The sequence below is a fragment of the Myotis myotis genome, unplaced genomic scaffold, assembly GCF_014108235.1.
Source record: "Myotis myotis isolate mMyoMyo1 unplaced genomic scaffold, mMyoMyo1.p scaffold_m19_p_3, whole genome shotgun sequence".
NCBI classification, from domain to species: Eukaryota; Metazoa; Chordata; class Mammalia; order Chiroptera; family Vespertilionidae; genus Myotis; species Myotis myotis.
In genome coordinates, this window is record NW_023416335.1 from 109,301,840 (window position 1) to 109,325,622 (window position 23,783).

General features: G+C 43.2%; 1 protein-coding gene and 1 pseudogene across 3 annotated transcripts; both read left to right on the forward strand.

Annotated features, from left to right (window-relative positions):
- Nucleotides 1–1,734: 1,734 nt before the first annotated feature.
- Nucleotides 1,735–13,899, forward strand: GJB6 (gap junction protein beta 6). Of its 3 annotated transcripts, none has more exons than XM_036301558.1 (2): nucleotides 1,735–1,960; nucleotides 12,411–13,899. In XM_036301558.1, exon 2 carries the CDS (start codon nucleotides 12,426–12,428, stop codon nucleotides 13,209–13,211), a length of 786 nt encoding a protein of 261 aa, XP_036157451.1. In that variant the 5' UTR covers nucleotides 1,735–1,960; nucleotides 12,411–12,425; the 3' UTR covers nucleotides 13,212–13,899. The 3 variants fall into 3 exon arrangements, with proteins under 3 accessions (XP_036157451.1, XP_036157452.1, XP_036157453.1); XM_036301559.1 differs by lacking the exon at nucleotides 1,735–1,960 and adding an exon at nucleotides 2,329–2,653; XM_036301560.1 differs by lacking the exon at nucleotides 1,735–1,960 and adding an exon at nucleotides 7,231–7,250.
- A 5,744-nt stretch (nucleotides 13,900–19,643) lies between these two features.
- LOC118650540 lies at nucleotides 19,644–23,104 on the forward strand (annotated as a pseudogene).
- The last annotated feature ends 679 nt before the right edge of the window (nucleotides 23,105–23,783 follow it).

A 23,783-nucleotide genomic window follows, 5' to 3' on the forward strand; every position in this document is an offset into this window, starting at 1 on the left:
ATCAGTAACTCTCACATAGTCCATATTTAATTTCTGCTGCAACGGGACCATCTGATGAGAAGTGAACACTGAATAATGGGACTAAGTGTTAAGAAATGTGTGATCAAATAAAAAGCCAGCACCGTGGGGCTAGTATTGATAACCTGAACAGGAAAAGAGATATTTTTGCAATTTTTAGATGGTTCCCTTTTTGGACAGCTGAGCAAATGCAACATATTCTCTGTGGCTACTTTGGTTCAAAGTTCTTTTCTGAACTGGTTCTACAACAATTTCCATTGGTCCCGAATGCCAGTGCTCAAGACAGTGTTGTATGGCACCAGCTGGAGGCATGAAAACATGGGCAGTCCTGCTTCAGGAGCAAAAGTTGTTTCTAGGATTATCTGCTATGCTGGCTGGGTTTTGCCAATCAATATGCAACTACTCATGAGCATCACCTACTATGTGCAAAGCATTTTACCTGGTGCTGTGGGAATGCAAAGAAAGGCTTCAACTGTTTATAATCCCCAGATAAGTATATAGTCTGCATTTAAAATGCTCTTATTTTACTATGCACACAGATATGCCTGGCTGGAGTGTCTGTTTGGGAGGAGTGATGGCGAGAAGACAGGGAAGATGCCATATTGTGGCTGGGGAGTGGGGGGGGTGGGGAGGGCGGCCAGAAGAGAACCAGTCAACCTTGAAGTCTGGCCAAACATTCAAGGCACAGGACACATTAAGGCAGTAAGTCTGTCAAATGAAAAAGCCTAAAGCAGGTGTTTGTCTCTCCACCCCTACCTGCAAGACCATTGTAGGTGCCACCTGAAAGTGTTCTGTACTGACCTGACTCAGGGTAGTTGGCCTATTCTCTAATAAAACATTTCAGAAGGTGGGTCTTTATGAAGTCTAGGTTTTTTCTTTCACGACCTTAAAGAGACATGTTAAGAACCACCACTAATCCTGTTGCATGAGAGAATATGACCTAACAAGTAGCATATGGTTTAGGTGAGGACATTTTAAATTACCAACCAATTCTGTGGGAGAGGCAAGTTACACATCTCTTGTCAGGATGGCTCTGAATCTGTCAAGCCCCGTACCTAAATAGCTTCCCACATTTCCACCCCACCAGCCCTTGCACCAGACCCTCTGCCCACCCTAGGCACCAGAGCCCTGTCTGTAAAAGGGCCAGGGTCTCCACGTGGTGGCCGGTGCGCTGAGGGAGGTCCACTCTGCTTCCCCGAGGATGGCTTCAAAGGATGGAGGTAACACATACAAATAATCCCTTTAACTCCTCTAAGTGGCCGTTAACTTAGAGAAAAACAGTCACTGTGCCTCCAGGCTGCTCTCTAGGAGAGGGCCTTGTGAGAGTAGCGGTGGTCTGCAAGAGGGCGGCAATGTACAGAACACAAGGACGATGTTGTCCTGGCAAAACACAGCCTGCCCTTGATCCTGATCCCAAAGGGTCCTGGGTTGGAAGCCTCGCCACAGGCGGTGGGCCCACTCCCCTAAGCCCTCTCCCCAGGGCATCCGGGTTTTGGGTGAGCAGCCACCCAGCGGGAGACACGGGCCACCTCACCCCAGGGACCAGGCCTGGCTGACCCTCTGTCTCGCGCCCCCTAGGGAGGACCTGTCCTACAACCCCTGCTCCCGGACGGAGGGGAAAGCGAGGGTCCTGCCTTCCCCGTGCACTCGGCTCCCCGCAACGGAGGAGCCCCGTCCAGTGCCCCGCGCTCCCTCCAAACCGTCCTCACTCCCTGCACCCCCAGGGAGGCCTGTCCTGCGCCCCGAGCCCGGGGCGGGCCCGTGCTGGCCACCGAACGCTCGCCTCTCCGTGCGCCCGGGAGCGTCAGGGCAGAGGCGGGGTGGGGCGCGGTTAAAAGGCGCCGAGGTGGGGGCCCTGCTGACTGCGGCTGCAGACACCGCCGGCCGCCCGCTCGCCCTGCCGCAGCGAGGGCGCCGCTGCGTGCGCAGAGCCCCGACACAGGTAAGCGGGGCTGGGTGCGGGGTGACCGCGGAGTAGCAGCGCCCCTGCCCCCTCCTCCCGAGAAGCCCAGAGGGGTGTCGGCAGCCTGTTGCCCTCCCCTTCCTGTCGCCCTGGCTGGCGACCACCCCAGGCGGGCCCTGTGGCCTCCAAGTGGGTGCCCGCGCGGGTTGCCCGGGGAGACCTTATCAGCCCGGATCCGCATCCTGCGTCCCCTGCGAGCCCGAGGAAGCAGGACGGACTGGTTTGGCTTCTACTCCGGATAGTTCCCCTTGGCCTGCACAACAGGTTTATGAATGCATCACACAGTGTATCTGAGGGGCGGGCTGGGGACCGGTGCCCCTTTCCCCGATTCCTTGCTGCGTTTGGGCTTGTCTTCGTGTTCACGGGTAACTGACAAAGTCCCATGCGGATCTGGGGGACAGGAAAGCCAGGAAGCTCGTGGCTAGACCTTAAGTCCCAGGTAGAACTGACCCGTATGACTGTGTGATGTGCGCCCAGAAACTTGTGAACAGCAGATGACAATAATACAATTACCAGACAGCAGTAATTGTCACTGGTGACACCTTTCAGTTAAAAGGTGGAGGCACCAGAAGGTACTTCCTGTCAGGGGAAGAACAGTCAGTCCAGTGCCACTGTCATTGCTGCCTTTTTGACTGGGCTGCCCCCTTCCTGGAGAGCAGGACCTCGTCCCAGGTGAGTGTGGTGGGAATGCAGCTTTGGACCAGGAGGGGCTGGGGACCTGTGGCCCCTGCAGGGACCTTCCATGCCCCCTGGGTAGAACCTCGCTATGCATTTAATGCTTGCTTGAATTTAAGCACACACCATTGTTCTCTTCCTCGGTGGAATTTATGCCGTACAAGTGTCTTCTTGCTCTGGTCTAGCAGATCTAACTAGTGTTCTAGAAGGAAATGTCCTGCCCCAGTGCAGCTTCCTTAGAATACAGGATGCTGCTCAGAACTGACCCTGTGGAGAGCTTTGTCTGTTGTTTGGATTTGGCTGCCACTTTGGGGATGTTGTTTGAACTATGCCAAGGAGAGCAGAGGGGGCTATGGAGCCAGAATATCAACAGTTCAGCTTGTAACATAACTGGGAGGTTGTCCAAAACTCAGAAGACCCTCATCCACCCAACTGCCTCGCTGGTGGTTTTATTATAAAACAAAATCTGCTCCAAGATTGTTCTCTTTTTCTTACATTTTTTTTTCTGCTGAATTATAAGAGCATTAGGGAGGCACAACTATAGAGGGTGACAGGAAAATTCTAACTTGCAAATCCTCACTCACCATGCAGCTTTGACACAGTCTGATCAGTCCAGGAGCTGTGAGTGGTTTGTACTCATTAGCAAAAATGTTAAGTAGAATAAAATTGTGGAAGATTAATAGTCTACCCAAGCTTCTTGGTCCATGAGGGCATGACCCCTGCCATGGCAGCATTGTCATATGTGAAGGTTTCTGTTTTACTTGTTTGATTCATTAGAATGGATGGGTCCCCGAATGGTCTTTTTTGTTTTATTCCCAGGGTCACTTTACTCTGTTTGGACTTAAATGTTTGGAAAGCACACAGGTTTACTTGAATGAACAGAGACTGCTTAATAGAAATTTTTTTTTAACTCTTTGAGTTCTTAAATGAATTAAGAAATACATGTAATTCTATGAACTGTTCATTTTTATATTTAGACCCCAAAGACAGAAAAACATTTTCATTTTTATTGAATTAATTTTGAAGAAGTATATAAATCCTAAATCCATTGTGTCACTGGCCATTAGTTTGAAAGGACAGTTGATGAAGTTTTGAGTCATTAAACTTAAAAACCATCTATCATCAGCTTGTCCATTTGGAAGATTTAAAATTTCAAGAGACAAAATATAGATTCTTCTAGATTAAGAAAAGAGTTTGAGATTTTTTTTTTTTTTTTTTTTTAGACTACATACTAATTTTGAGGGACGGAGAAGGGAGCATATCCAATTCTCAAACTCCCTTTACTCTTTTTTTTTTTTTTTTTAATGTTCAGGGAATGAACTTGAGGTTTTGGTTTGGTGGTAGTATCATTATTATTTTGGTAGGAAAAAGAAACTACACTAAAGATTTTATTTTTATTATTTTATTGAGAATTTGAACTACAGAACATCAGTAAATTGGTAGTATCCAGACTTTCCTCATAACAATTCTGGGGATAAAGAAAAACTACCCACAAATGTCATGTGGTAGACATGTGGGAGGAGTTAAAGGAATATGGCCACATCAACTGTTTTTTCCTCACCTACATCCAGAAGCTGCACAAAGATTTATATTCATGTCGTTACATTGCTTCTAGGCAATCGCATGATGTAGAAGAAGAAAACTTGAGCTCCGAGGAGGGAACCTTGCGCTGGTTCTCTTCGGGTGATAGGCTGGGAGGCCTGGTAGTCAGGCTCAGTTATGCCATCACTGCCTTTATCAATTCAGACTTCTCAACTCTCCAAACTAAGGTGGAAATCGTGAGAAACGTGTTCTATTCTAAGTCTGTCAATATTTGCTGAATGACTTGAAAAGGTCATCCAAAGAGGATAGAACTATCCAAAAAGATTCTTTGCACCTCATGGTGTGTGCCGAGGTTAACACTGATGTTCAGGGCTTTAGTTTTGCTTCTGTCAGTGAAACTAAAGTACCATTATTAAGCAAACTAGTTACGATTAAATTCTTAAATAAGAAATTTAGAAACAATCAAGAAATTCCGTTACTGAAGCAGAATGCTATAGATTAAAATACTTTGAATTGTAAAAAGGAAGAATTGCCTGTCTTCATAATACCGTGTGTATCATCAGAAGTAAGGTCAATGATTTACTTTTTTCAGAGGTAAATATTTGGGACTGGAGCTTTAGTACTGAGAATGCACTGTGGATGGTTAGATATACCACAAACCTGAATACAATCCACCTTTGTATGTCTGAGTGGGACCACATTCTCATACATTGAAGACCATAGAAGCTAAGCATATCCATTCTTTCCTTAAAAGAGAGCCAGAAAGGGACCAGTTAAACCTCTCTGGATTACAGAGAGAGGATTAATATTTTACTTTTTACTGAAAAAGCTGCTCCCAGTGGCTTCCGCCAGCCTGCCTGAAGCCTAAAAGGAAAGAGGTATTTTGTTCATTGGTACCAATGGGGAAGGGTTCCGATGAGTATAGATAGTTTGGAAAGCAGTTCTCAAAAAGGTACTGGTCCTTCAAATGTCCTCTAACCACACTGTTTATGACAGCTCACCCCAGGCTATGTGTTTACAGGGAGAGGCTGAGAGCCAGTAGTTCCTCTCCTCCCCCAGTCAGGGTGCGCCTCACCCACTGAGGAGTCTGATCAGCAGGGGCAAGTGCAACCAGGGCCTCCTTTCAAATCTGCTGAATCTTCTGCCCTCTCTCAGTCCCCCGGGGAGTGGGCAGAGTGTCATGGGAGTAGCCAGGCCTTACCCGTGACTGCAGCATTGTGTCAGGAAGTTTGGGACAGGCCATACCCCTGGTCTTCCTCCTAATACTTGTGAGAGGAGCTCTCCTCCTGCTCTTAGCGTTCACTGGGAGTATGGTGTGCAGGACAGATGCCCTGGCTTCTTGGGAAGCCCCTCAGCAACAATAGGGACTAAACAAAAGAATGGAAAGGGAAGCTTTCTCTGTAGGAAACTCTGGTGCATGTTCACTGAGTGCTCTTCCTGGGGAACAAGGAGGGCAGCAGAGTGATGGAGGCTGTGGAGAACAGCTCTTCCTTTCCAGTCATTTCCATCATGTGATAGGTAATAGTAGGGCCTTGGTTGATCCTGTAGGAAGGTACTACCAATTAGGTGATTTGTTTTAGCCCAGTTAATTGTCTTGAGTGACCAGGAGGTTAGACACACATACATGGGTTTAGTCACTCACTTTTTTAGTGCTCTAGGCATCTCATTTTTTTCCTTCCTTTAAAAGTGCAGGTAAATTGCTGATTCAAACTCAAAAAGAGTTGTATTATAGATTATTTTCTGTTCAGCTTTGCTACTTTGAGAGCGTGTGATTTGGGGACCAGAGAAGTAAAAAAGAAATAAAGCTATTGCTGTCACTATTGCTCCTGTTTTTTAAGCAGAAGCCCCAAGGAGTGAAAATCAAGTATCCTGCTTCTAGAAAGTAGGACCATATTCTTGTGAGGAAATTGTGACCTCCTGGCCTCAGCCCCTGGCCTTAGCCTTTCCAAATTCATTAGACAGCTTGATTGGTTTGCTTCCTAGTAGGGCAGGTAATAGGTGACACCAGGTGTGCCATTCATTGTTCAGGCAGGTGATAGAGAATTCAGACACAAATAGCCTTTTCTTTTTTATAACTGCAGGGGAGTTTAAATTCTGTGCACTTTGGAGGTCTTGAGAAAATGTGAACTTTTCTTTGGTAAATCAAAGATTTGCTGATTGGGTACTTAACTAACCAAACCTCAGGGTGAAGTGTTTCCTAGTTAGAGAAGATCTCATTTTATAAACAAACAGGACTGACCTCCTAGGCCTAGAGGAACATCTGTTGTAAAGTATGTTGAAACATCAAGATATATGTTTCTACACTTCCCACCACCCATCACATCCTGAAAGGCTTCCAGAATAGAACAGCAAGAACTAGGAAAATGCATTATAATAACTTTCATGGGAGACTAAAAATTAATTGTACAATTCGTATTGTCTAAAATTAGTCTTTTAAATCAAAGTTTAATTTAATGTGGGCATTGACTATCTCTTAGGCCATGAGATAAGTGGTATATAAAAGCAGGATTTAATTGTAGAACCTGAGATCACCCCTCCCAAGTGAGCCCACTGCATTACCCCAGCCATGCTTACACAGCCTCTGATTGAATGTTTTAAGGAAAAGAAGCCACAGCTTCAAAGAGTTTGTGCCTACAGAGTTGTACCTATTTCATTTTTCTCAGCTTTTTCTTTTAAAAAAAATCCTATCTCTTGACTATTGTAAATAATGCTGCAATGAACATAGGAGGGCATATATCTTTTCAAATTGGATTTTTTCAGATAAATACTTTGAAGTGGAATTGCTGGGTCATAAGGTAGTTCTATTTTTATATTTTTGATTAATCCTCACCTGGGGATATTTTTTTTCATTGATTTTTAGAGAAAGTGGAAGGTGGAGAGAGAGAAAGAGAGATTGATGTGAGAGAGACACATTGATCAGTTGCCTCCTGCATATGTCCTGACCCAGGCCAGAATCGGGCCTGCAACCCAGGTACATGCCCTTGACTGGGAATCGAACCTGCACCCTTTGGTCTGTGGACTGATGCTCTAACCACTGAGAAAACTGACCAAGGTAAGGTATTTCAATTTTTAATTTACAAGAGCCAAGGTATGGAAAGAACCTAAGTGTCTATTGACAGATGAATGAATAAAGAAGATATATATATATATTTTATAGAATATGTATCATATTCTATATATTATATATATATATATTTCATTTTTTCTCAGTCATAAAAAAATGAAATCTTACCATTTGCAACAACATGGATGTACCTAGAGGATATTTATGCTAAGTAAAGTCAGACAGAGAAAGACAAATATCATATGATTTCATTTATATATGGAATCTAAAGAACAAAATAAATGAACAAACAAGATGGAAGTAGATTCATAGATACAGAGATCAGACTGATGGTTGCCAGAGTGGGGATTGGTTGAGGGGGCAAGTGAAATAGGTGAAGGGGAATAAGAGGTAACCAACTTCCAGTTATAAAATAAATGTCATAAGGTTGTAAAGTACAGCATAAGGAATATAGTCAATAATATTGTAATAACTATGTATGATGCCAGATGGGTACTAGACTAAAAAGTGAGAGGATCACTTTTTAAATTATATAAATGTCTAACCACTATGCTGTCCACCTGAAACTAATATGAAATAATATTGAATGTCAACTGTAATTGAAAAAGAAAAGAAAAAATCCTGGCTTTCTGTTCATTCTATCTTGGATTCAATTCTTAGTCCTAGATCCTCCTGTTGCCTTGTGACTGAGAGCTATCTTCCAGCTAAACTGCTCTAGCTCCCCTCAGTGTCCCCTCCTGAGAGAGTTTTTCCAGGCTCTGCCACCTGGCCACACTCCAGCAGGTCATCAGCCTGCCAGTGTCTTTCTTTTCTTTTTATTTTTCGTGTACAAGACACTTTTTTTCAGTCAACAAGCAGCTTCTGGAACATACTATGAATCTCGTTGTCAAAAAGCGCTATGTTGGAAGAATCCACCACCATAACAAACTTCACCTTAGAGTTGGTCACATAGCCATATACTTTGTAGTCCTCTGTGGGGTACAACAGGCCCAGGTAGAGCTCCCCTTTGGTCCACCAGGGCCTTCCCCATTGCAGAGATCTTCTCATCTACCACGTCCAGGGATGTGTGTACCATGTAGTGGAACTTCAGCTCGTTCTCTGTAGGGACACTCCTTGGCTATCACCACCATGCACACTACCATCTTGGGAGGCCCCCTGCCAGTGTCTTTCTTGATGTGATATGAACAAACACAACACTTCAGGTGTGGGCTCCCAGAGAGCAGGCATGCTAATCTCCTCCTCTAGCCTAACCTTGAGCTTGAGTTTTTTCTAGGAAGCCTTATTGTATGGCATGAATATCCTGCTTATAAGGATATTCCTTCTGAGGGATAAAATATTCCTTAAATAAAAAGTTAGGGTGTAGTTATTAAATGGACTATGGAAAGACAGTTAACTTGCTGATGGCATGAGAGGTGTCTGAAAAACATCATTTTGACACTAAGATATGTCTGTGCCATTGCCATCATCATGGTGACTGTTAGCAAACTCATGGCAGGTGAGGGAGTCAGCCTAGGAAGAATACTGACTGCAGTTCAAGAAAGTCTAAGATGGGTTGACAGAAGGACTTTGGTGACTCCCTCCTCCCCTAAAAGAGTGTGAAAAAAATTGTATAGGTGGGTTTTTCTGAGGAGAGGGCCTTTCACTTTCAGAAGACTCTCAAAGTGTTCATTACTCATCACTTTATTTTCAAGGAGATTGCTGACCAACTTTTTAGTCTTGTGTGGTAACGTGGAAGACATCTGTTTGAATTGTATCAAAAGTTTCTGCAAGAAGTCCTTTTCTCCCAGGACATTAAATCTGGGAGCTAAGAGGGAGTGAGGCTCGTTGTTGCAGTGGCACAAGTCCTTCACCACAACTGTTGGTGTGGTGGTACCTGCTGGGAAGGGAAGGCCATCATCAGCCTGGTTACAAGGAAGAACAAGTGAGCACCTTTTATGAAAGTTATGATTCTCTTTTAGAAGAGGGTTTTTCTGGAGAAACCAAGATGGCAGCATAGGTAAAGACCTGAAATTGCTGCCTTGCACAACCACTTCAAAAATACAACTAAAAGACAAAACGGACATCATCCAGAACCACAGTAAGGCTGGCTGAGTGGAAATTCTACAACTAGAAGGAAAGAGAAAAGCACACTGGGACTCAGAGGAGGTGCGGAAGTAAAGTGCAGAGGTAGAGAGGCGCAAGGAAAGGGCTGGCAACTGAGGACGTGATTGTCTTTTTCAATTGGGAGGGAGACATAAGTTCCCGATGGCTCTGAACTCCAGTTCCGGGCAAGTCTCTGGGAACCCAGACTCATACTGGGAGAAACTGGACTGTCTGGCATTAGGCGGAACTCGAGGTTGGCTTTCTCTCAGAGGTGCTTGCAGTAATTACCGCAGGACCCTGAGACCTGGGGCCTCTTAGGGCAGGGCTGAGGATCAGCCATAGCTGTTTGTTCTGCCCTGTTGATTCCCTGAGACCCCGCCCCACCCAAGCTGTGCCCAGAGGCTTTTGCATATGAATGGCCTGGCCCTTTGCAATCTAAAATTACCTAACAAACTGAAGCTGGGTCAGAGAGACCCAGAACATCCAAAAGAAGGCCCAAGGCCCCACAACAGCTTGCAATGCTTCACACCTGGGCCTCATCTGGGCACCTCCAAACCCCAAACAAAGAAGAGGAATCTGAAGATCTCTCCATAGCTCCTGCTGGGTAGCCTCAGGCAGAGGCTAGATTAGCACCTCCTTAGAGATCCAAGAGCCAGTGTACCCAGTGGTCAGAGTGGGACCATCCAGATTACAACTACTCAGATCCATAAGGGACACACTCAGGGAGCAGACTCAGTGAGCACCAAAGCCCCACTGAAGCAAGTCTTGCCCCAGAAGGGTGTCTCCAGCACAGAAGTTCTCCCACTGTAGACACAGCTGATTCTCACAGCCAATTGGCCTGGAGGTCAATTCCTCCAAGTGATACCTACAACAATCAAGGCTTAACTACAACAAGACTGTGCACAAAGCCCACAAAGGGGTGCACCAAGAGTGTTCACCTCAGGTAATTAGGGAGGATGACCCACTGGGCCCTATAGGACACCTAGCACAGAAAGCCACTCTATCAACACAGGGAAGCAGCCAAAATGTGGAGACAAAGAAACATGTCACAAATGACAGAAATGGAGGAAAGCAAACTACTGGATATAGAGTTCAAAACCACACTTCTAAGGTTTTTCAAGAATTTTCTAGAAACCGCTGATAAATTTAGTGAGACCCTGGATAAATCTAGTGAGAGCCTCAAGGATATGAAAACGGACCAAATAGAAATTAAGCATACACCGACTGAAATAAAGAATATTATACAGAGATCCAACAGCAGACTAGAGGATCTCAAGAATCAAGTCAAAGATTTGAAATATGAAAAAGCAAAAAAACACCCAACCGGAAAATCAAAAAGAAAAAAAAATCCAAAAATATGAAGATAGTGTAAGGAGCCTCTGGGACAACTTCAAGCATACCAACATCTGAATTATGGGTGTGCCAGAAGAAACAGAGAGAGAGAGCAAGATATTGAATACCTATTTGAAGAAATAATGACAGAAAACTTCCCCTACCTAGTAAAAGAAATAGACTTACAAGTCCAGGAAGTGCAGAGAACCCCAAACAAAAGGAATCCAAAGAGGACCACACCAAGACACATCATAATTAAAATGCCAAGGACAAAAGACAAAGAGAGAATCTCAGTTACCTACAGCAAGAGAAAGAAACTGTTTGTTGTTTGTTGTTGTTGTGGTTTATTTATTTATTTATTTATTTATTTATTTATTTATTTATTTTTACCAGAGATAACTTTTGAGGGGATTTAATATCATCTCCATTCAATTGACTTCAAGAGAAGAAGCAAGAGAAAGAAACTCAGTTACCTACAAGGGAGTGCCCATAAGATTGCCAGCTGATTTCTCAATAGAAACTATGCAGGCCAGAAGGGAGTGCCAAGAAATATTCAAAGTGATGAATAGCAAGAACCTACAACCAAGATTACTTTACCCAGCAAAGCTATCATTCAGAATTGAAGGTCAGATAAAGAGCTTCACAGATAAGAAAAAGCTAAAGGAGTTCATCACCACCAAACCAGTATTATATGAAATGCTGAAAGGTATCCTTTAAGAAGAGGAAGAAGAAGAAAGGGGTAAAAATAAAAATTATGAACAACAAATACATATCTATCAACAGGTGAATCTAAAAATCAAGTGAATAAATAATCTGATGAACAGAATAAACTGGTGGATATAATAAGAATCAGGGGCATAGAAAGGGAGTGGACTGACAGTTCTCGGGGTGATAGGGGTGTTGGGGGGTGCGGAAAGAGACTGGAAAAAATCGTACACCTATGGATGAGGACAGTGGGAAGCGGCGGTAAGGGCAGAAGGTGGGGTGGGAACCGGGTGGAGGGGAGCTATGGGGGGAAAAAAGAGGAACAACTGTAATAATCTGAACAATAAAGGTTTAATTTTTTTAAAAAAGAAAAAATAAGAGGGTCTTTCTATAGGTATGGTATTAGGTTTTCTAGGAGCCCACAATGATGGCAGAATGATATTCAGGATAGAAATAAATATAAATATATTGTGTAAATAAACCAGTAAGTATTTATTTTCTTACTTTCCCTTCTTAATTTGTAGGGTAAACCAGATTATTTCATTCCAATGCATAATTTTTTTTTCTTCGATAAACCATTTAATCACTAAAACTTTCTATGGACCCTCTGTGCTCTCTGGGCAATTAGAAACACAGTGATTTCATGGGAACTGGAGAAGGAATTTGAATGACCTGTATTCATGTTAAACAGTGACCTATTATATAACCTGAAGTCAATTGAATGGAGATGATATTAAATCCCCTCAAAAGTTATCTCTGGTAAAAAAATAAATAAATAAATAAATAAATAAATAAATAAATAAATAAATAAATAAATAAACAAACCACAACAACAACAAACAACAAACAAAAACCTTTGAATGTCTTTAGACTGGGCATTCCTCCCCAGAAAACCTCCTACCAGCAGTTTAGGGGTTGAAATTATAGCTATCACAACACACTCTAAGCAAAAATTGCTTCAGTCTGTAATATTACTACTATTGTATACATTCAAAGGAACTTTCTGCTAATTTCCTTTTGTCTGTTTAGGAATAAACCAATACAATGGATTGGGGTACCCTGCACACTTTCATCGGGGGTGTGAACAAACACTCCACCAGCATCGGGAAGGTGTGGATCACCGTCATCTTCATCTTCCGTGTCATGATCCTTGTGGTGGCCGCTCAGGAAGTGTGGGGAGATGAACAGGAAGACTTTGTGTGCAACACTCTGCAGCCAGGATGCAGAAACGTGTGCTATGACCACTTCTTCCCCGTGTCCCACATCCGGCTGTGGGCCCTGCAGCTCATCTTCGTCTCCACCCCTGCCCTGCTTGTGGCCATGCACGTTGCCTACTACCGGCAGGAGGCCGCCCGCAAATTCAGACGAGGAGAGAAGAGAAATGAATTCAAAGACTTGGAAGACATTAAAAAGCAGAAGGTTCGGATCGAGGGAGCCCTTTGGTGGACGTACACCAGCAGCATATTTTTCCGAATCATCTTCGAAGCCTCCTTCATGTATGTGTTTTACTTCCTATACAATGGGTACCACCTGCCCTGGGTGCTGAAATGTGGGGTTGATCCTTGCCCCAATCTCGTTGACTGCTTCATCTCCAGACCTACGGAGAAAACCGTGTTCACCATTTTTATGATCTCTGCCTCGGTGATTTGCATGCTACTCAATGTGGCCGAGTTGTGCTACCTGCTGCTGAAAGTGTGTTTCAGGAAATCAAAAAGAGCCCAGACACAAAGAAACCACCCCAGTCATGCCCTAAAGGAGAGTAAGCAAAATGAAATGAATGAGCTGATTTCAGATAGTGGTCAAAATGCAACCACTGGTTTTCCAAGTTAGACATTTCAAAGTTCGATGTAGCCAGCTCCTAACAAAACTGGTGTCTTCTCCTAAAGACCCTCTCTCTAGGCTAGAGACTTTGTGTTTATAAATGGCTTTCATAATACATAGGTACTTGAGTTAATGTTTTATAGAATAATTGTGCCATTAATATGCAACATGATCACATATGTGGTCCATCTCTGAAAACTAAGACAGGTTGACAACCATACCTTGAAGCTTCTTTCACATGTCTGTTTTAAGGGGACCATCTGACATAGTGGGTATTTCCTGAAACTTTAAGATTGTAACTTTTGTTGATAATGTTAATCTAGAAATGGATACTTTTATTAGTAAAAGATATTTTTATAGGATTAAGTGTTTTAGTACTGACTTTGAATTTATATATTTTTATAATGACTAGTCTTCTTTACCTGGAAAAACATGCATTGCTAGTTTTAGAATTATACTTTAAGTATTTAAATTTTGAACTTACTGTATCTTGTTGTAAATCATATTTTGCATTGTCTACTGACAAGTTTATAAACTAGCATGATTCTCTGGAAAGTGTTCATTGTACAATATATTTTTACGGCTTTGTGAATGTAGACAAAGCTGTATGGAGGTCGGAAGCTTTTTAAAACCAGTCCATTTGCAGTAGTTGTGAACAGCTCCCCTCAATAAAGATGAACCCCACTGCTTAAGTGTTCCTATGCATTCTCGGTTTCTGTTCTGTTTGGGGCGCCATGATGTCATCCCCAGTGGTATGATGAATGGGTTGGGGCACTCTTGCTGGGGTAGCTGCTGGTTCTGTGGGTACAGTTGCCCTGAAGTTCACTGAGAACTCTTGCTTCCTCACATCAAATGAGAAGAGACCAAGTTCAGCAGCCCACTCAGCCCTCCACTTGGAGAGGAGTTTGCAGCTTTAGCACATGGAGGATGTCCTCTGGGTCAGTGCAACCTCAATAGAGAGGACAGGGAAGTTTTCAGGTGTTCAGCAGCAACCTAACAAAGCTTGCCTCAACAGACTCATGACCTGAGTCCTTCAGTCCATGATGACTGAGAAAAATATCCATAACTTTACCCCCATAGACAGGGAAACCTTCCTCCTAAGGATTTCCCGGCTGAACACAGATGCCTTTTGTGTGGGTGTTGGTGAGTCAGTCACAGACTGCTCACTCAGGACTAATAAAATACACATGCAACTGACATAGTTAGCATCCACTATGCATAAGGACACCTAATGGATAATGAATATACATGAGGGCCTGACACAGTCCCAGATTCTATAACACTAAAAAATCTAGTCAGCACTGGTAATTCCCGATTGTCCTATAATGTTGTTGTTTTTAAATAGCTATTTGAATGGGTACATGAACAGGAAGCCCATGAACAGGAAGGAGGGAAATATCAAGGCAGATAAAACAGCTTTGGTAGCAGGCCCAATCTGAATGGAAAAGGGACTACTTTTCCACCTTGCTCTTGGGACTCCTGGACCCCTCATGACTGCCCCTCTGGTCCTTCTCTCTGCTCTTTAACCTGCCTAAGCACACCTTCCCTCTGGAGCTCTCACCACACCATCCCTTCAAGGACTGAGAGTATGGCACACTCGCTGCCAGCACTCTCTGTCCACCTGCTTCTCACCACTGTCCCCACTGAAACCAAGCATTATCAGCATAATGATGCTCTGAGCCAAACCTAATGGCTTCTTCTCAGTTGTCTCAATTGTTTTTAACCCTCACCCAGGGTATGTTTATTGATTTTGAGAGAGGAAGGGGGAAATGAGAGAGAGAGAGAGAGAGAGAGAGAGAGAGAGAGAGAGAGAGAGAGAGAGAGAGAGAGATTGCCTCTGGGAACCAAGGTATGTGCCTGATCAAAAACCAAACCCATAACCTTTTGTTACACAGGACGACGCTCCAACCAACTGAGCCATTTGGCCAGGGTTCAGTTGTTATAATTTTAAAACTCTTTGAGATATTTTTCTAGATTCCAAGACACTGCCCAACTTAACCTTGTATCTCCACTTCCAACTTGGGCTCCTGCACTGCCTTCTCTCCCTCTCCCAGTCCCTTGTGTGAAGACCTTTTCTTTCCTCACCCAACACTCTTCCTGATGAGATATCATCCCCACTGTACAAATGCGGACACTGAGAGTCAGAGAGGTTAGGTAACTTGCCCAAGGTCCATACCGAATAAGTAGCAGAGCCAAGGTTCAAACCAGGTCCAACTGTCTCAAAGTCAGTGGCTTAAGTACTGTATTACACTGACTCCCACAGCTTGACTGCACGTGTAATGTGTACCATTAGAAACCTCCCACACCTATTATCCAGCTCCAACAAGCATCTTTTTATGCCTATTCGCTTTTCCCACCTCACCTGCCCATCCCCAAGCCTGGATTATCAAATTCCAGACATTTTATCTGCAAATATTTCAGAATGGGTCTTCTACGAGTCTAGACTAACCTTTTAAAACAAAAACACAATGCCACATCCCACTAAAAAATCCAATCAGTGTTTATAATTCTCCCGTTGTCCTATAAATGTTCCTTCTTTTTTAGAATTAAACTTGTTATTATGATATAATTATAGATTCATATGTCAGTATAAGAAATAATACAGAAGTCCCAGGTGCTCTTTGCACAGTTTCCCCCAATGGTAACATCTTGTAAAACTATAGTACAATATTTCAACCAGGATATTGACATTGATACAGTCAAGATACAGAACATTCCATCACCATAAGAACCCCTCATGTTGCACTTTCCCTCCTAACCATTTCCTCCGAGCCCATCCTTGCCCACCACATACCTCCTCAACTCCGGGCAGCCGCTGGTCTGCTCATCACTTCTATCATTTTATGGATTGGATTTTCCCCCCTCCGTATACCAATGGTTTGTTTCTTTTTATTACTGAGTAATATTCATGATATGGGTGTACCACCATTTGTTTAACCATTCAAAGACATGAGGCTGTTTCTAGTTCAGGGCTTACACAAAAAAAAATATGAACATTCATATAAAGGTTTCTCTGTCAACACAAGTCTTCATTTCTCTGTGATAAATATTCAGGAATTCAATTGCTGGGCACATTTTACTTTTTAAGAAACTGCCAAGCTGTTTTCCAGAGTAGCTGTGCCATCATATATTCCTACCAGCATGTCTGAGGGACCCAGTTTTTCCTCATCCTTGCCAGCACTGGGTGTTGTCACTATTTTTTATTTTAGCCATTTTGTTAGATGTGTTTAATTTGCATCTCCCTAATAGCTAAAGAGGTTGAACATCATTTCATATGTTTATTTGCCATCTCTATATTCTCTTCGTGTCTTTTGCCATTTTCTAATTGGATTGTTTTTCTACTGTTGAGTTTTGAGAATTTTTTGTATATTCTAGATACTAGTCCCTGGGCAGAGATATTTGGTTTGTAACCCCCACCCCCTTACCTCACCCCCACCCCCACCCCCGCCCACACACACGCACACACACACTTTGTAGCTTTTTTATCATCTTCTTAACAGGGTCATTTACAGAGCAATAGTTTTTCATTTTAATGAAGTCCAATTTATCAATATTTTTACGAATCACAGTTTTGGTATCAAGTCTAAGAATTCTTTGCCTAGCCATAGGTCCTGAAGATTTTCTCGTACATTTTTCCCTAAAAGCAGTATAGTTTTACACTTAAATCTGTGGTCTATTTTGTGTTAATTTTTGTAAAAGGCCTGAGACTTTTGAGGTTTATTCATTTATTTGGCCAGTAGATGTTCAGCATCATTTGATAAAAATACTTTTTCCTCCAGTGAATTGCTTTTGCACCTTTGCCAAAAATCAATTAGGCACATTTGTATGGGGCCATTTTGGGGTTCTCTGGTCCAGTCCATTGATCTGTGTCTATCCTTCCACAAACACTAAATAGCCTTGATTAATGTACTATATAAGTCTTGAAATCTGTGAGAGTGATTTCTCCCACTTTATTATTTTTTTAAAATATATTTTATTGATTTTTTACAGAGAGGAAGGGAGAGGGATAGAGAGTTAAAAACATCAATGAGAGAGAAACATTGGTCAGCTGTCTCCTGCACACCCCCTACTGGGTATGTGCCCGCAACCAAGGTACGTGCCCTTGACCAGAATCGAACCTGGGACCCTTGAGTCCACAGGTCGACGCTCTATCCACTGAGCAAAACCGGTTAGGGCCCACTTTATTATTTTTATAAATTGTTGAAGCTATTCCAATTCCTTTGCCTTTCCGTATACATTTAGAATAATCTTATCTATATTTACAAAAATATTGATGGGTTTTATATAAGAGTAACATTAAATCTATATATCAATTTGGGGAGAACTGACATCTTTACAATGTTAAATCTTCGTATCCATATACACAGAATACTTATTTATTTATACCTTCTTTGATTTCTTTTATCAGCATTGTGTAGTTTTTAGTGTATAAGTCATAAAAGTTTTGTTAAATTTACTTCTACATATTTTCTTTTCTCTGAGTGATTGTAAGTAGTATTGTATTTTAATTCTATAAAATACACTGTCCACATATGCATTGCTAGTATATGGACATATGTGTTACTTTGTTTGCTTATTTGCTTATGTCCTGTGATCTTGCCGAACTCACTTATTGGTTCTAGATTTTTGTAGATTCCTTGAGATTTTCTGCAAAACAACCATATCATCTGCGAATAGGGATAGTTGTAGCTCTTCCTTTATGACCTTTCTTGCCACATTGCACTAACTAGAACTTCTAGCACTAAACTGTGTTAAATAGAAATAGTAAACACTGAATTCCTGATCTTGTTTCCTATTTAAGGGGGAAAGATTCAATCTTTCACCATTAAGTGTAATGCTAACCACAGGTTTTTTGTGGATGCTCTTTATCAAGTTGAGAAAGTTCTCCTCTCTTCCTGTTTTTCTGAGAGTTTTATCATGCATGGGTGTTGAATTTTATGGGGAAAAAAAAGTTTAGCGTTAATATGATCATGTGACTTTTTTTTTTTAGCCCCTTTATATGGTGGATTACACTGATTGGTTTTCAAATATGAAACCAGCTTGCATTCCTGGAATAAACTTGGTCACAACATATACTTCTTTTTATATATTACTGAATTCCATTTTTTAATATTTTATTAAAGAATTTTTACATCTACATTCCTGGGGATATCGGTGTGTAGATTTCCTTTCTTGTATTATCTTTGTCTGGTTTGGGTATCAGGATAATACCAGAATCACAAAATGAATTGTGAAGTGCTCTTACCTCTTCTATTTTCTTTTCTTTTTTAATTAAATTTAGTGGGGGGAGGAGACTGGCCAATAACATTATATAAATTTCAAGTGTACACTTTATGATAGAACATCTCTATACTTTATTGTGAGCTCGCCACCCAAAATCTAGTCTCCTCCTGCCACCATATATTTTACCCTTTTTACCCTATTCATTCACCCCCACTCCCTTCCATTCTGGTAATCACCATTCTATTGTTTGTATCTTTGAGTGTGTTGTTTATTTGTTTTGTATTTTCTAGAACAGAACATGTGAAATAGATGGTAATCTTTCTTTAAACATTTGATAGAATCCCCCAGTGAAACTATTTGGGCCTAAATGTTCCTTGAGGTTTTCTTTTTTACAAATTCAAAACCCTTAATAGTTATAAGGCTATTGAAATTATCTATTTCATATTGGGTGAGTTAAGATAGGTTCTATTTCTTGAGGAAGTGATCCATTTCATCTAAATTGCAAAGTAGTGTAAGTTTGTAATATTTCCTTATTATCCTTTGGATGTCTTCAGGGTCTGTAGTCTTCTCTTTTTTTGCCTTTGTCAGTCTTCCTAGAAGGTCATCAATTTTATTAATCACTTCAGAGAATCAGCTCTTGTTTCATTAATTTCTTCTATTCTTTTTCTATTTTCAACTTAATTGATTTCTGTTCTTACCTTATTATGTTCTTCCTTCTGTTTTCTTTGGGTTTATTTTTCACTTCTTTTTCTAGATTCTTGAAGTGGGAACTTAGATTATTGATTAAAGTCTTTTCCTCTTTTCTAATGTATGCATTCAGTGCTATATATACCTATATCAGCATGCCTGTAGCTAAGTTCCACGAATTTTGACATGTTCCTTTTCTTACTTTCATTCAATCCAATGGTTTATTTAGAAGTGTGTTTTAGTTTCCAAGTGTTTGGAGATTTTCCTGTTATTGATTTCTTTTTTTAAAAATTAAATCTTTATCATTGAGAGTATTACATGTCTCCTCCCTCCCCCCCCCCATTGACCTCTACTTTGATTCTATTGTGATCAGAGAGCACACTCTTTATTATTTCAACTATTTTAAATATGTTGAAGTGTTCTTATGGCCCATGTATTAAGCATGTCTTTTTATTCTGCTGTATTGACATGTGTGGCCTTACTAACCTTGGGGGAACTGGTCCTCCTGTGGCTAATTCCTGGAGATAGCGAATGACTGATCTGTGAGTACACCTTTCATGTGCACAAAACCAATCCAAAACCCACACCCCAGCCACTCCTTTATCAGGCTTTCATGGGGCATCACATTCTGGGCCACTATCCATCTGCCCTAATCACTCCAACGTCAGGTACCAGACTACTTGCTAAAATGTTTCAAGCTGGCCAATGGAAGCCTCTTTACCCTGTCTTGCCTTGCCTTTCCCAGACACAATAAAGAGTTTTGCCCACATTTTCCTCTCACTCCTGTCTCCTGACTAACCCAGGTGCTTCCCTGTGTGACTTAGTCTGGTGTTCCTCCTTCTAGAAAACAATGAATAAAAACGTCTTCCTTCATGACAATCATGTCCACATTTGCATCTCTTTACCTGATTAAAACAAATCCTATGTATATTTTTTAATAGCTCAGAATATGGTCTATTTTGGTATAAGCTCCATGGGCACTTGAAAGGAATATATATTCTGTTGTCAGAAATGTCAATTTGATCCCATTGGTTGATGGTTGCTGATTTTCTGTCTAGTTGTTCGGTCCATTGTTGAGTGAGAGGTGTTAAAGTATCCAGCTACAATTGTGAATATGTCTATTTCTCCTTTCAGTTCTATCTTTGCATCACATATTTCTCAGTTCTGTTCTTTAGTGCATACACATTTTGGATTGCTATGTCTTCTTTTTATCATAATGATATGATGCCCTTCTGTCTGGTAATTTTGTTTGCTCCAAAGAATACTTTATCTGATATCAATATAGAGATTACTGCTTTCCTTTTATTAATGTTTGCATGCATTTTCCACCCTTTTACTTATAACTTATGTAATTATATTTGAAATGAATTGCTTATAGACAGTATATGTGGGTCATGTTTTATAATCCATTCTGTCAATCAGTTTTTTGGTTGGTGTATTCGAACCCTTTACATCCCTAAGGCTTCAGTCTGCCATTTTATTTTTTGCTTCCTGCTTATTATTTCTGTTTTCTTTTTCCTGCCTTCATATGGTTTGCTTAAATATTTTTTAGAATGCCATTTTTATGCATCTAGAATTTTTGTGTTCATCTAGTGTTAACTTTTCTAGTGTTTGCTCTAGATATTACATTATTTGTACACAACTTATCATTGTCTGCTAATATTCTCATCTTACTAGTTTGGGTGAAATATAGAAACTTTACCTCTCTTTACATTTCTTTATCCTCTTCTATTTACAATTGTCTTAAATATTTCTTCTATGTAATTTAGAACCACATCAGTGTTATTTTTGTTTCAACTGTCAAACATAATTTAGAAAACTCAAGAAAATAAGAAAAGCCTGTATTTACACATATTTTTGCTTACCATGTCCCTTCCTTCTTTCCTTTCTCCCTCCCTCCCTTCCTTCCTTCCTTTCAAAGTACCTTTTCTAACCATTTCTTCTCATGTATAGAATTGGAGTGTCATTCCATACACCAAAGAAAAAAAGGTTTTAGGTTCGATTCCTGGTCAGGGCACATACCTAGGTTGTGGATTCAATTCCTGGTCTGGGCTAGTATGGGAGGTAACCGATCAATGTTTCTCTCTCACATTGATATTTCACGTTGATATTTCTCTCTCTCTCTCTCTCTCTCTCTCTCTCTCTCTCTCTCTCTCTCTCTCTCTCTCTCCCTTCTTCCTATCTTTCAAAAGTCAATTAAAACAAAACATATTCTCAGATCAGGATTTTAAAAAGAAAGAAAGAAACAGTGTTTTTAAAAAATAAAAATATTGTGTCACTTCTCTGGCATCTATGACTTACGATAAGAAATTCCCTGCAATTTTGAATTGTTTTCTCTATAGGGACGGTTTTCTTCTGTTTTCCTCTGGCTGCTTTCATTATATAGAGAGAGACCTCATGGCGGCGGCCACGGTGCAGTGCTGGGGCTGAGCTACAGCGAGTGTAGTGGGCTCCTGCCCGGGGTAGGGGGTAGGATCGTAGGTGGGACCAGAGCGCGGGAGTGCGCGGCCCCTGGGACGAGGGCTGGGTCTGAGACCGAGCCTTTCCTCAGCCAGGCGGGTGACACTGACTACTGGCCGGTGCCCGGCACCCCAGGGTTACTGGGGGATCCGAAGTCCGAGGATCGAGAGGGCCTGGACCAGGAGAAAGTGCAGCCCATCACGGCGTGTCTGCGGCCACTGCGGCTCTCAGAGTGGCCCTGCTGTGCTACAGCAGCCTCCTCAGCTACCTGGGCCCCTCACCACCGTGGCTGGCGTCCTTCCGGACACCGAGCAGTTCTTCGATATGGGAGACAGCAGCTCCGGCCTCATCCAGACGGTGCTCATCTCCAGTGACATGGTGTTGGCACCTGTGTGTGGCTACCTGGGTGACAGGTACAATCAGAAGTATCTCATGTGTGGGGGCATTGCCTTCTGGTCCCGGGAGACACTGGGGTCGCCCTTCATCCCCAGAGAGCAATCCCGGCTGCTCCTCCTGAGCCTGGTGGGGGTCGGGGAAGCCAGTTCTCCACCGTCGCACCCACCCTCATCGCTGACCTCTCCCTGGCCGACCAGCGGAGTCGGATGCTCAGTGTGTTCTACTTTGCCATCCCAGTGGGCAGTGGTCTGGGTTACATTGCAGGCTCCAAAGTGAAGGATGTGGCTGGGGACTGGCACTGGGCGCTGAGGGTGACACCAGGTCTAGGAGTGGTGGCGGTGCTGCTGCTGTTCCACTACTGAACCCCACTTCGGGGCGGGCGGATCTGAGGGCTCCGGCTAGAAACCCCAGCTTCATCCTGTCCTCCCCTGGCTTCACTGCTGTGGCCTTTGTCACGGGCTCTCTGGGCTCCTGCATTCCTGCTGCGTCCCGTGTGGTCTTGGGGGAGACCCCGCCCTGTCTTCCTGGAGGCTCTTGCTCTTCGTCTGACAGCCTCATTCTGGGGCTCCTGCCTGACTGGAGTCCTGGGTGTGGGCTGGGCGTGGAAATCAGCCGCTGCCTCTGCCACTCCAACCCCCCGGGCTGACCCGCTGGTCTGTGCCGCTGGCCTCCTGGGCTCTGCCCCTTCCTCTTCCTGTCCATGGCTTGTGCCCATGGGAGCATCTTGGCCACTTACGTTTTCATCTTTATCGGGGAGACACTGTTGTCCATGAACTGGTCATTGTGGCTGACATTCTGCTGTATGTGGTGATCTACGAGTCGCTCCAGATTGTGCTGGCCCACCTGCTGGGTGACGCCGGGAGCCCTTGCCTCATCGGCCTGATGTCCAGCCGCCTCTGCTGGAACTGGCCCCCCTCCTTCTTGTCCGAGTCTGGGCCCTGCAGTTCTCGCTCATGCTCTGCGCCTTTGTCGGGGCCCTGGGCAGTGCGGCCTTCCTGGGCACCACCATCTTCATTGAGGGAGACCCAGCTGCATGTGCAGGGTCTGTTGCATGAGGCCGGCCCGAAGATGACCGCAACGTGGTGCCCCAGCGAGGCCGTCCCACCCGGGTCCCTGTGTCCAGTGTGCTCATCTGAAGGGCCGTGGCTCACCTACCTGCACACCTGCCACAGCTGGCCTCAGGCCACCCCAGCAGGCACCGGCCCGAAGCCTCGGCCTGGCCCAGCTTCTGAGAGGAGCCTTGGGCATGTTCCAGCTCCCACACTACACGGGCAGCCAAGGCCAGGCAGTGGGGTGCAGGAGGGATCCCCTCCACTGGAGCAGCCCCAGGGGCTCGGTGCTATTTGTACTGAATAAAATTGTAGCCAGACCCTCCCCCGCCTCCAAATCTATAATAATAAAAGTGTAATATGCTAATTAGACCGATGTCCTTCCTTCCGGACAAAGCTGCAGTGGGCAGGGGGCCACAGCAGAGGCAACAGAGGCAGCAGAGGCCCCTGGCTGCGGTGGTGGTGGTGGTGGGCCCAGGCCAGGACCAAGGCCCATGCACAAATTTCGTGCATCAGGCCTCAAATATATATATATCCTCAACCAAGGATATTTTTCCCATTGCTTCTCAGAAAGAGGATGATGGAATGGAGGGAGGGGGAGGGGGAGGAATGGAGGCAAGGAGAGAGAGAGAGAGGGAGAGAAAGAGGGGAAGAGAGAGGGGAAGAGAGAGAGAGAGAGAGAGAGAGAGAGAGAGAGAGAGAGAGAGAAAAGCATTGATGTGAGAGAAACACATTAATTGGTTGCCTCTTCCATATGCCCCAATCA